Source organism: Dysidea avara, chromosome 6, assembly GCF_963678975.1.
Source record: "Dysidea avara chromosome 6, odDysAvar1.4, whole genome shotgun sequence".
Taxonomy (NCBI): Eukaryota; Metazoa; Porifera; class Demospongiae; order Dictyoceratida; family Dysideidae; genus Dysidea; species Dysidea avara.
This window is the reverse complement of record NC_089277.1, coordinates 32,291,025-32,305,215: the sequence shown is the minus strand read 5'-3', so window position 1 is coordinate 32,305,215 and position 14,191 is coordinate 32,291,025. Positions and strand designations below refer to the sequence as shown.

General features: G+C 38.1%; 1 protein-coding gene across 4 annotated transcripts; it reads left to right on the top strand.

Annotated features, from left to right (window-relative positions):
- Positions 1-675: 675 nt before the first annotated feature.
- Positions 676-8,760, top strand: LOC136259064 (centrosomal protein of 57 kDa-like). Of its 4 annotated transcripts, none has more exons than XM_066052476.1 (8): positions 676-876; positions 3,014-3,229; positions 4,024-4,200; positions 6,591-6,668; positions 6,854-6,961; positions 7,017-7,089; positions 7,464-7,651; positions 8,250-8,760. In XM_066052476.1, the coding sequence occupies exons 7-8, from the start codon at positions 7,518-7,520 to the stop codon at positions 8,599-8,601; spliced, it is 486 nt and encodes a 161-aa protein (XP_065908548.1). In that variant the 5' UTR covers positions 676-876; positions 3,014-3,229; positions 4,024-4,200; positions 6,591-6,668; positions 6,854-6,961; positions 7,017-7,089; positions 7,464-7,517; the 3' UTR covers positions 8,602-8,760. The 4 variants fall into 4 exon arrangements, with proteins under 4 accessions (XP_065908548.1, XP_065908546.1, XP_065908545.1 ...); XM_066052474.1 differs by having other exon boundaries at positions 683-876; positions 3,094-3,229; positions 7,003-7,089; XM_066052473.1 differs by having other exon boundaries at positions 683-876; positions 4,027-4,200; positions 7,003-7,089.
- The last annotated feature ends 5,431 nt before the right edge of the window (positions 8,761-14,191 follow it).

Sequence of the window (14,191 nt, the reverse complement as noted above, 5' to 3'; positions counted from 1 at the left end):
CAGGGTTCTATGGGGAATATAGAGACTTAATCTGCTTTATCAGTTGGGCACTGGAGGGTTAACACTAGAAGCAAAGCCTGTACGAGCCTACGAGGTGCTTACCACGAGCCAAGTGAAACTCTTTGACTAAAGTGAAACGGGACAAATACCTAGGAGTTCGAAAAATCCAACCTTAGCCTGACTTCAATCTGCAGACTGTCTGGATACTGCCTAAAGCACCACACTTGGTAGCTAAGGAGGAAACATTGTTGTTTTAGGGAAAATTTTAAAAAATCTCTGATACTGCTTGAATTGCCTACTGCAAATTTGACAGTTCACACTACACGTATACCAATTATAAACACAAGCTCACCATATGAACGTAGCAGTTCCACTATAGCTACTTTCCCATCGAGTAAGGCACCATAACCAGCCATGATGGCGTCCATTGGTGAGCAACGAGGTGAGAAGTAAGTTGGCTTCATCGCAGTGTGTTGTCCACCCATCTCTTTAGATAATAACCAGCAGTTCCCAAGACATTGGAGATGTCGGCGGTGATTCTATCTCCATTGTTCGCGCCTCACGTGCTGATTTGCCTGCCCGTTGGAACTCGTCGCTTTGGAAAGACAAGAAGCACAATCTGAGGCTGGTTCTATTACAAAGCGCCTTTAATATTTCTCACCTAAAACCTTGTGGCTGGTAGTAGACTCCATCACACTTCTGTCACCACACCTAGCACCGGGCGAAAAAGAGTATACGGAGAGTTAATTGATACGTATAACCCTGTATTCGTGTTATGGAAGCGCCGGGGCGAGATCGGATTTGATTTTCATTTAAGGCATTTACCCTCACCTCGACCCTCACTACAGTATGTTAAAGAGCGCTCAGGAGGGCAAGGTCAGTGAAAATTGTGCGAACAATATATAACGTGTATTGATGGCAAAGCTGCTAGCGGCTGAGCATAGATAGTATAGACTCCATAGATTGAGCATAGATAGTATAGACTCCGTACTATCTATGCTGCTAGCTAGTTGGACAAGACGAACTTGATGCCATGGAATTAGTCATTTTTGTAATGCGAAACTGTTGTGCTCAGACTTTTTAGTTGACACATTTTTGATCGTTTCTTTGGTGGACTGCTAAATATTTGCTGCGGAGTGGTGCACAGGTCACAGTGTTGTGTCATAGACATAGATGTGTGTAAAGGTGTTTTGGCTTATGTGCAATTGAGGGCGCAGCTTGGGGCAAAATGTCTTGAAAATTTTTATGATATGAAACCAGCAAGGTTGGTCACACACGTCATAATCCTATACAGACAATAGTATGTACAAGTTGAGCTGGATCCTGAAAATCAGCTAAAAACTAAAAGTGTATTTTTCTCAAGCGAGTTAACTGAAAATCTCAGCCAACCAGATGATAAGTGGTGACAACAAAGGTGTCAACAACAGACAGTCACACGCCCATTTTGGCTCCATAACAAGTTTGAGAAAGGGCTGCAATGGACACTGTACTTTGTGGCTTCCCATAGGAAATAAATGGTGGAAAAATTATAAATATTGTGTCAGACATTTGAACGAAAGATTTAGAAATATTTTTAGTGGGTCAACCAGTGCTACAGGGGATTTATTACTTCTTGCAACATTGAAGAGTGAAAAGCATAGAGCATAGTATGGCTTCTTACATGTTAACTAGCATGTATAGTTCACTCCCATTATGGTGGATGTTTACTGTTATCATTCCTAATTTGGATTATGGACTATAGAACAATTGAGCAAAGCCCTATGATGCTTTATGCTTTGTTACAAGAAGTAACAAATCCCCTGTACAAATGAGCCAAATTTCAAGACCAAGTGAATCGCATCCATGAGTTATTAAATGTTTTTGAGGATCCAGTTCAACACGTACATACTATAAATCCAATGATGTTTGAATTTTACACAACCAAGCTTTCTTGGTACAAAGGCTTGTTTAACGGCTATAGAAAAGCAGTGTGTGTTGTACTGAAAATACTTGTAAGTCAGCATTGAAACCATGTCACTACTGCTGACCTAGTTATGATGATATTTGCAAAGTCAGTGAGTGATGATTGGTGCTACGGCCATTCTCAATTAGTCTCGTGTGGCCAGACCCTCTCAGCGCAGCCGCTTATCGATTAGAAAATATGAGCGGCGTGCAATAAAGTTTGGAATAGTTGTACTAAAATAACTATAATTCTAGTGGAGTCAATTGGCTTATGCAATCCCTTCATCACCAAAGTAGTGTAATTACTGAAGAGCAAACTTAAGAAGGCCTCTGGGGATGACGACTATGGACCTGTGTGGGTTAATTTTGCCTTCAACCTACCACTGAATCTTCAACAAGTATGGTTGAATATAGAGAAACAAGCTCAGTTCATATTGATTTACAGTAAAAATTTGAAACAATGTCATTTTGATCAAACTGCAAATTTTGAGGAGAAATTTTTCATGGATATTGCCAATCGACATAAATCTAAAAGATTTTTTCCCTTTTGGAATTTTTCCTTTTTGGAGAAAATGCTACATGGTACATATTTCTCCCTCAGTTTCTGTAAGTATGGTAGATACGTAGTTCCATTTGAACATTTTGATGGTTGTTTATTTTCTGAATGTTTGAGTAATGATGATATGTGACTGGGCCTGCAAAAACAGGGCACATGGGCACAAACTACACCATGTCATACTACAGGTCATATCTCAGTACTGAAACAATATTTGCTTTCTGTAACTTGCATCATAACACTAATTACATGCTTACTAATGGCTAAACATTTCATTGCCATAACATAATGGTGTAAAAAGCTATGAGTCAAGGAAGTGTGAAAAAGTAGGAAAAATCATGTGCCTACATATCCTGTTTTTGCAGGCCCAGTGACATATATCAATAGTACTAATTAGCCATGACTTTGGAGCCTTTGATTATTAACATTAATAATTATCCACTAGCAAAAAGGCTATGCAAATCTCTGCTAACAATAATTCCAGACCACCCTGTATTGGTATGTGTCATTGTATAGGTGATTAATGATGATATCACAAGATGTGTTCAACACAACCAATGAGGATGTAGTATCCAACTTGTCCATGTTATCTATAGTACTATGAGGTCATCACTATACTTTCATGAGAAGCCAGACCGATTTGTGCAGCAGGCTAGACCACTAGCTGATGTACTGGAGTCACACCAAGATGTTATGGACAGAGAGGCTTATGGGATTCTACTAATAGTCAAGGTGCGTATGTTGATACATGTGAATCTGTGTGTGCGTGCATTGGTATGTGTATGTGAGGCAGCATAGCCAGGTGGCTAGAGCATTGACCTGGTAATTAAAAGGTTCCAGGTTCACTGTCTGGTTAGTTGCTGTTGTTTCCAAACTTTACTCTGCTCCAGTCTAGCCAGCTATATAATTGTGACCTAGAGACCTCCAGGTTACTAGTCCTGCCCCCAGGAAGATTTACCTGTATAGGACTCATGTGTTGGAGTGATGCACAGGCTGATAGTTTACTGGGCAGCAATAGCTCTGGCTGTTGGAGGCTTGCTGTGTATGTGTGTGTGTGGTATAGGGTGATTGTGTTAGTTGATAACGTAAGCTCCCATCCATTTCCATACTGTATGACCTCAGTTGTATATAGCTATACGTGGGTAAATAAAAACATGGACTGTTACCTACTGTACAGTGAAACTTGAACAGGTTACCCTAAGAGACTTATGTATAACATGGAGAAAAAATCAGCAATTAGCATGATCGACTGCCCACACACTTATTAAACTTGAAGGTTTTTATAACAAAAGATATAATGTATGCACAACACATTGTGTAACAAAAATAAGGTGTACTGCATTGCAACTACACAGGTGCTAGATACACATACGCTCTTTCAGCTGGGGTATCATACACCACTAGAAATGTGTACATACATAGTTGAGTTTTATATATAGCATATACCAACATACTTAGCATGTAAACAAAAGCACATGTATATGTGTATGTACTTCAGTAAATATGTCTACTTATTTATAACATAGTAGCAATGATCAAGGCATTACAAGACAAGATACGATCACTTGAGCAGGAGAGGACAGCTGCTGCAGAAAAGTTCCGTCATCTTGGTCAACAAGCTGAACAACAACAACAACAATCTGTCAAGTAAAAACTAAACAAGTCATCTCAGCATAGTGTTGCCTCTGAGGTGTCCACTGAGGGTATGTAAGTTGTAGTACTAGTGTATACATGTATGTAATGTATCCTGTAGTATATGTGCTGTTAGGATTTTAGTTTAATATGTGACTATCTCAGCAAAAACCTGTCTAGTTCACACAAATTCCAAATTTCTTTTTATTTTCTCAGCATTATCTGCATTAGTAGAGCAGCTGAGCAACAAATTTTGATGAAATTATTTAGTTTATGATAAAAGCAGTAAATTTTCTGTGAAAGTTGAGTAAGGTATACTAAATCATTTGAGATATGGTGCCACATCAAAATCATTGCTTTAGGGCATGTTTTGAAACTAAACTAGGTTATACACTGTAAGCCCATTTCTAGCTGCTCAGGAAACCATACAACATGAATATATCTCAAATTTACAGGTGTAATCAGAAAATCTTTCAAAATGTGGTAAAATAATCTGTTTTTAAACAATTCTAATGCAGCCAATATTTCAGTGTTAAAAGTACAGGTATGATCCAATAGATAATGTATTGTACATCTATGGCTTCATGCACCATGACCCTCCATGCTTCTTAACATGGCAAGCTAATGACCTGGATGGACACCTCCCTTGATCAGGTTTATGCTTACTAAAATAGGTTTTAATTTCAGTTTAAGTAAACTAGAACAACACTATTTTCAGGTTACAGGACCGTGGAGTCCTGTACCCTAATGTTAAACGGTGAGGCTAAAACTATCCGTCCAAGTAACTCTTCGGTATGGAAGCATGTAGACCCTTTACATATGTAATGATCCATAACTTGATGGTGGTTGCTCTTTTTACCTCGTGACAAGTTCTGTTCTATTGCCATAAAAATTTTCTATCAGGCCATATATGGCTCACATGATTAAATCCACAATATTGAAATTAAACACTTTAAAACATGAAATTGCAAACTGTTGTTCATCGCTTCATAACTAGTAAGTCGCTAACTGCAGTTTTCATTTGAATTTCTCCAAGTAGCCCAGTGAATAGACTTTTAAGCAATGTACATAGTTTTAGGCTATAGGAATTCAATTACTCAACTTCAAAAGTTACAGAGTTCTGTGCGAGGCACGCATTTTAGATCCAGTTTTCTGCAGTGTGCAGGTGCACGTAGGTTAAATTGGATATCCATTTTAAAGATCCTGTTTTTAAATAATTATGTAATCAATTAAGGTTTGAACTCACGGTATTGCAAAGACTGTACTGTTTGAAGCTATTGACTACTCTATTAGAGTATCTCCATCACCTTTTCTTTTGTAGTTACATACATGGTTAAGCTTGTGGAAAGGATGTACTTACCAATGTGTCATTTTGTCCTCGAGTATACTTGCATGACACTGTGTTGCATGTATACAAGTTCCTTAGTAAACAATGATGGATCCAGCAAGAAGCACTAGCCTCCCCTCCCACTCAACAGTACCTGAACAGTACAGTACCATCCATGTAGGAATACCATGATAGTTGTGACATAATGCTACCTGTTGAACAAAAACCAGCCATTTTTGCAAATTTGTGTGCAGTGAAATTAAGCTCAGATCAATAAAAATTATACACCAATAGATTTGCCTGTTTTTGGAGAGTAAGAAAATCTCTGTTTCGTGTTCACACAGCAAAGGATATGTGAGTTATGGGTGTTTATTTACGATGTGGTAGAAACAATGTTCACCATCGTCATTTCTTAGTTGGAATGGCCTTCTTCTTTGCCAACATGGAGGAGTATAGAGAACGCACTATACCTTGATTGATTTGCCAGTCACGGTGCACAGATTGAGCCACTTCATAACTTGTTTCAATCATGAGTTATGATCAATTATATAAGCACCTGTAATTTATTTCTCCGTATTGTAGCTGTGTTTATCACTGTTCTAACTGTCAAGCAAGATCATTCATCTCAAAAGGCTGAAAGTTTGGCTGTTTAGTCTTGTTACTATAGACTACAGAGATGCAATAAAATGGTATTTGAGGAATGTGTGAAAAAGCCGATTTTTGCTCAGCCAGTCAATATCATGACGTAAAATCCCATGACATAGTATGTTGTAGCCCATTTATGTTATGACAGAGAAATAGCACACAAATTTGGCTGCTTTATTGAATATTGGGACCAAAAACTATATGTATTATATACTCTTGAAAGTATAGAAGTTACGTGGAAATTCACCAAGGGAAATATGTTTTTGCTAGATTATGATTATTTCTAGAGCAAGTGATATTGTGACATATGATATATTGTGACATTAATTCCTGTGATATTATATGTCATAAACATTCTATGTTGTGGCATCCCTCATGCATAGTACCACCTTGGAGCTTATAAGCACTGCTGAAGGTGCTTATGAGCTCCTGGTACTGTGCCAAGTATACAAGGAGAAACTGTATTATGTTAAATAAATTATTGTACAGAAGAGGCTGAAGATGATGGAGAACAAGTTACTGGAGGAGAAACATTAGAGAAAGCTATTACAAGACTGTAATGAGCAGGTACAATATGTCTGTACATTTGTGGTTATTTTATTTGTAGTGTTAGTGTGTCCATGTGTGTGTACACGTGTGTGCATGAGTGTGCTTATGGTGCATATGGGGGCACACACATACACACAGATGTATGCCCACATGTAGTACATTAGGTATGTACATATGGTATGTTTGGTATTCATTGTTCATAGTACAACACTAACAAGAGGTCATCACATGATGTAGAACACTCTAAAACTCACTCAATTCCATCAAAGCCAAGATTGTCAATACCTGCTAAGAAGAGATGTAGACAAAAGGTACATTCACACATGGTGTACATTGTTATAACACTTCACAGAAGGTCACACATAGGCCACATTCTACTACTTGTTCCACTATACACTACAGAGCCAACTACCAAGATGTGCCATTTGTAGTGGGAACGGTTAGTATTTGTACATGTACTCTACATGTGATTAACATATGCACACCAAAGTGTTCTATATATACCTTCTGGCTTTGTGCTGCTGCTATGTGACTGTTTTAATGTTTTGTTTTACAACTGTTGAGATATTGCATTGCATATGTGTTTTACTTCCACCTAACTAGTTATGCGTACCACTTAACTACTTAACCGTTTTTGTAAATAATTAAGTATCTTTTCACAAACAGTATCAAGAGACCTACCACCAAACAGAGAGGTGGGAGTTAGGTATCAACTTTATGCATACAATGTAGGTTTAAAATGGGTGACTTCTTTCTTTTCATTGTTCCTATAATTTGTAATATGGAATAACTTGTTACTCCTATGTATTATAGTCTACAGGTCAGTCTCATTCAGTCACTGCCAACTATCAGAGGATCCTGTCACTGATGAAGACCCATAGTCCAGCACTGTGTGGTAGAGTACCCCTAGTGTGTAGGAGCTCCTTCACTGGAGGATTATCTCAACAAGATTTGTCCTGTATGTTGAGGGAACTTGAAGAGGAGTATACCATACTACAATGGTATGTGTAGTGGTGTAGTACAGTAGATGAACAGTCCCAAAAAATACTTATGTAAGGGCAACTGTGTATAGCTGGGTCATGGGCAATTTGTACATGTATGAAGACACTCTTGTTATTGTTGTTTTGTTGTAATGAACAACAAGAGTTGTAGTATGGTGCATGGGCAGATCAAAGGCTGCTGTCAGAAATCAGTTGTAAAACCGTCTAAATGATGTGAAGCAGTACAATGGCTGGAGTGATTGACATCAATAATGGCACCTCGTGCTCGTGCAAAATGCCAAACGTGCTACCAATGAATAAACTAGCTAATAATGAATTAACTAACCATCAAAAACAGTAATTAGTGAGTAAATTGTTCCTTGTACACAGCACTTAGTGGTACTGTAGCTAATATTGGCCTTACTTTCTTGGTGTTATAAATGGGCGCCTTTGATCTGCACATACCCCACACCACAAATCAGAACACACCCATTCAGTTTGTATCTGATTTGTTAAGGCCTGCAACCCTCGGGTGTCGTGTTTACAAATCAGATACAAGCCTCATTGTTGTGTTACAACTATTACTTAAGACACTCTTGTTATTATTATTTTATTGTAGTGAACAACAAGAGTTGGCAAGTGTGTTACAGGAGAGAAGTGGAGTTGACAGTCCTGAGGAATTATCACAACTACAAGATGAATTATATAAGATTGAAGCCAGACTGACTAGTAAGGTTGAACACATCAAGATCATCAAAGCTCAGTCTAAATGTCATCAACACAAACGACCTGCCACTCATCGTAGAAGCTCTTCAGTCACCATTCCTGCTGATGGAGAGGTAGAAATTATAACAACAGTTAAACCAAAACAGTCATCCTGCCCAACTACTCCTAAGAAAAATTGTAAACTTTTGTACAACATGAAATCTCTACAGAACACAATACAACGAGATGACCTCAGCTGGAACTAGACCATCAACTCTTCCATGTACAACATGTATGAAATATTTTGTATCTGATCATCTGTAAGATGTGTGGAATTATGTCAGTATAGTGTGATAATGTTGAAGTTGTCTAGTCATTCCCAGTATTACATTGTGTCTTTTCATATTAACATGATTTGTTCCTTGCTCATGGTCAGAAGATTCAACTATCATACATTTCATTACATGTGTCACTCATAATGGTTATGACCATAACAATTTTCACAGTTATAGTAGAAGTAGTTTATTACATTACATTTCAAATCATCCTGTATACAGAATACTACTTGTAGAGTCTATAGCAGTACTTGTGAATAACAAGTACAAGTTAGTGTTGGTCTTACAGATCTTGTGTTATCCTGTATGAATGAATTGTTACTTGAAGTGGTGTGTAGTTATGGACTACATGCAGCTGATCATCTTCTATTGGCTTATGTTCATGAATATTTTGGCTGTTACAAGTTGGGGATATTACCATTGATGTTGTATTTTATATGCAATTACTATATGTGTAGATTTTTAGTAGTTGGAGACTACTCTAATAGAACAGTCACTGTATAGTTTGGCATTCCAAAAAGTTCCAAGTATAAAATAATGGTGTTTGGATAACTGATGTACAGTCAAACCTCTCTAATTCTATACTCAATGGGAGAGGTTGTTGGATTATCAAGTCGCCTCTGTAATAAATAATTAGAAATATGGAAATTATTTGTAAATTGTGTGCCTCCTACTTTCGTCTATGAAGTTAACACACATGATTGTTTATTGGAGTTTTGCAAGCAAAGCCAATCGTTTTTCAGATTGTTTGACCCTACAGATGGTTTATATCTCTTCACTGAGGCAGCCAGCTGCCTATCTGATGCTTGTTTTTGCGATTTTCAAAAATAATAAAATTTTAGTTATTAATAATAACCGCCCGCCCACACTAGTTGAATGTTCTTTTGGGGACAGTAAAAAGGAATTAAAATCACACAATTTCTTTAACATTAATTATAGAACTTTGTGTGGGAGAGATCAAAGGAAAAGTGTACTTTAAATTTCATGAAGTACACTTAACTCAGGCAAACAGTGCTTTATTGAACACAAAGAGTGCTTTATTCGTACAATAAAGCACTCTGCGGTGCAATAAAACACTCTTTGTGCGCAGTTGCCCACTTGCCAGTACGACTAATCACCCAAGCCGGTGAAGACTGATAGCCTCACTGCACTGAATGATCAGTCAATATGAGTTCTACCACTGGGTTGCTTTTATAGACATACCTAAATGCTTCGACAATGGGTAGGAGAAGGTGACATTGCTGTTACGGTTGTTAATGTAAATGGACAAGTCCTGGAGATATCACGGAAATACTTCACCATGTGTCACAATAGAATTGATTGTGGGTATTGACCATAACCTGCCAAAATATGTTAATGTCTACTATGCCAAAATATGGTGAACTACGTGTGAGTTACTTTGTTAAACTAGTTTGTGTACATTCAGGCTGCTAATAGTTTGTGCAACATGTGTTAATTACGAGTCCTAGTGTATGGTGAAGCTACACGACTAGAAAGTTCCATAAATCATTTAAAGCATAGCCTTGCTCGTGCTATATGAAAAATAAAGCACTCGGCTGTGCACCTCGTACTTTATTTTTCATATAGCACTCGCAGCAATGCTTTGACATATACTTAATTTTAGAATTTGCAAGTATTAGAGCTGTTAGAGACTGTTTTCTATATAAAAGGTATTGGTAAATGACATTTTGATACAGATAAAGAATTGTGGATTATGCATATGTCGGATTAGAGAGGTTCGACTGTGATATACTGAATTGTTAGTATAAACAAAACAACATGTTTTTGTTTGTTTTTGTAATAAGGATGGTACAGGAATTTCTTTGTAGTGGTTTGTGAAAGATATGGTTTTGTCATAATTGATTATTGTTTATTTAATGGTCAAACATGTTGTAACAGGTATCAGACAGTGACATCATCACTGTTTTGTCTGTTGTGGATTTGACTCTATAAACAAGTGGTTGTTGATTACTCTACAATTGATATAACATGTATCAGAGGTTGTATAAAGTGTAAAACACTAGTAGGTCCTGTTTAGACATGAGCACATTATACCAATATGTTAGTTTCAGATAGTGGATATAATATCAAACAATTTAATTTCCCAGTAGCTACCAGGGGCAGACCTATGATTTCCCAAGGGAGGGTACTAAGCTAGGGGTATCTAGAGTGGAGGCTAAAAATGTGGCAACTGGTTGATACAACCAGTGGTGCAGTGTGAGGAGCAGATTCAGCATGAGGAGCATGCTTTATCTAGGGGGTCTGGGAGCATACCCTCACAGGAAAATTTAACTGAGATCAAATTTGGCAGTAATAATATTGCAGTATATAGTAAAATTTTGGAGGGGGTACTTCAGCCCCCATGCACCCGCTCTTGGCTATACTGTGGATCTTCAACACACTTAATGTACATTAATTACTAGTACACCACTAACTCTTGTTATGTGTTGAGTACAGTGGGTGTATTAGTGAATCTTCAAATAAAAGTTCTTTAATTTAGAGACATCTCACGACTACAGTTATGTTGCATGCATGCATATATACAGATCAACAGTCATAGACATATACAGTGAATAAAGTATGTTTGAGTCCTCTGGTAATTGCAACATGTGTCCATAATTAATTACATAAAACTGAGCCAGTTTTTATCAAGAGTATATTATGCTATAGCTATATGTGTACATGTAGTTTTATGTGCTATAGATATATCAGCAACTTAAATATAATTCACTATCTCCACACTGTGATAGTTAAGGTTACTGAAGCCAGTGTAATGTGCAGGGAGTAAGAAATTTCATATCAAAACCATATATAGATTATATAATCTATGTCAAAACAATCTAGACCAAGTGGTGACTTACAGCATGTTAGTCTGCATGGCATAGCTGCCCCTTCGAATAGATATAACTTTAGGCAATGGATACTGAACTGAAAGTTGGTTCATAAGCCATACCAGCCGTTGAACTGACAGTAAAACCAGTGTTGCCATGTTGCAATGTGAATGAAGTTCATAGTTTTATAAACTTTTTGTCTTGTTTGTGGACCTGAAATAATCTATGAACTTTTATGAACTTTTGGTAATCTCAGGCTGTGACTTTTTTTTTTTGCTCTTTAGTGCCTAACCCAGAGATCACCTATTAAAGTGTGGATTTGGTACATGCTGTTTTTGGAGGGTGCATGACCATTGGATTATGAACTTTTTACGAACAACTTTTTTTTCCCACATGCATATGAACATTTGGAGCAATCATCTCTGATTCTGGCAACACTGAGTAAAACAGTCGGTATTATCCGCAGAAAAAAAAAAAAAAAACTTGAGAGAAACCATCATTGGTGATGAACAAAAAAAATTAAAAAATGACAAGGTACAAAAATAACTATAGCTAATTAAGTGAGTGAGTCCTAGGACACACACTACCACAGAGAAGGCAATAGAATGCTCACAAGTGGGTGTGGCAAAGGGAAAAAAAAAACTAGTACAGCAACACACACACACACACAAATGTAATTACAATAAATAATAGACATTCAGGGCAATCTCTTGCCATGAAAATTCTTCTTGATGAAGAAATAGAAATGGTAGCAGCCAAGTCAAAAAATCCTTCTGCAGGTGTATTTAGAAATCTTGATCTCATTTTGAATAACAGTTCATAACAAAGACGCCGGCAAGTAGTGGCCTAAAACTGATTTAATTGCCGCGCCAGATCGCGGAACGGCAGGTGGGCACAGCGTTCTATACACGTACAGATGAGATAGGTGCATGCAATGACTCGCCATACTAGACCTCGCAATAACCACCACGTCACCGTGACCTCTAGTTTGCACACGTGACTGGAGTGGAGGCGGGCTCGAGTGGAGGTGTGTGCGTGCCTCGGTGTGTGCTGAGCAAGGATCGACTCGGCAAGGATTCATTAAGTGTGGTGTATTACTGACAGCGCACCCACCACCTGGTACCTTCGACTTTGAAGAAACTATCTTTTCTGTCACTTCGTTGCGGGGCTCAACTGTTTCTTTGATAACGGATCAGTCAATGGCAAGGCAGAACCGCGAGGAGGTTGGTTAGATCGATGTGTGTGTTTTTGTTGTTGTTGAGGGGAAAGGATACGTAAACTCAATTCTAGTATGCATAGAGTTTATTATGTGCAGAATACAGAGGCTCCAACCTTGAATCTTTCTTGGGAGTGAGACTTTTCACACTGAAGGTGAACAATGGAGATGCAGTCCTTCAGCCACACACATGCAATTCAACAAAGTTATATCATAACCAGTAAGCTTACTTCAGGATGTCATGACATTATAATAGCACGGCCTCCTTGAGCTAGTTATATTTGAAAGTGTTTGCACATACAGTTACACCATTGAGAAGTTGTGTGTTAGACTACTAGCTATTAGTGTAGAATATTAATAACTGCAAGGTGTGTGTGCTAGCTACTGTACATTACATTACAATTTCCATGACAACTGTGACTGGCTCACGTAATCCACTGGAGTACACACTTCGATAAGGCCACTCCAAATAAATTCTCTGTTTCCCATCCTGGACTTAGGCATATTTGCATGTGGGTGGGCGGTCCATTTCCATTATTTCATTAAGATTGGCAGCTTTTCAAGCCATTATTTGTCCGGCACAACCATAAAAAGCTACATAAAAGAATGCTTAGCTTGTTCCTTCCTTTTTAAGTTGCAAAAATAACATAAATGTGAAGTTTGTGCCAACTTGATAGTACTGCTGACATGTGAGCTTACTGTTTCAAGACACTTTTACTGAGCCTGTCTGTATAAAAGAATAACCGGGAAATAATGGAAGAATACAGAATAATGCGAGCCGACAGACAGTAACCAGATGCAGGCGGTGGACGCAAACAGAGAATTTATTTGGAGTGGCCTAATAATCTTCTGTATCTACAAGAAGTCTTGCAAGCTCAACTAGCTACCTAGCTTCTAATCATGTCTGCACAGGTTGTAACTATCTTGCAGCAACAAAACCCTGGGAATAAAAATAGACAGAATCACTGAACTTCACAATAATATTTATATCCCACCTGGATTCTCAGTGAACTTCAAAGTTCCAGTACCCTGCTTGCACATTCAGTCATTGTCTAAAAGGAATCGGTCAACCCGAACCACCATTGAGAACTCCGACCGCCAAACAAAAGTTTGAACGAGAGATCACATGACTGCTGAAGCATACTGTAGGATAACCTAGTGCGCTTTGCAATCTTCTTAGCCTCAGGAAACCTTGAGTGAAGCAGCCAGCATTGGAAAATTCAGGGAGTCAGGATTACTTGTAGATATGAGAATACAAATGTTGGACATGAGAGTGTGAGATTGAAGGCCAAATCGTGAGAATCACGTCTAGGGAGTAAGAGTTGGAGCCTCTGAGAATAATACATAAACTGATTCTCATGTTGATGCAATAAAAGTGTATTTGTAGCTCCAGGGAAAACGGCATCAGCTGCCAAGGGGGTGGTACTCCAATTATATCCTCAGGGGTGGATCCAGGAGCTGGCAAGTGGAGGGG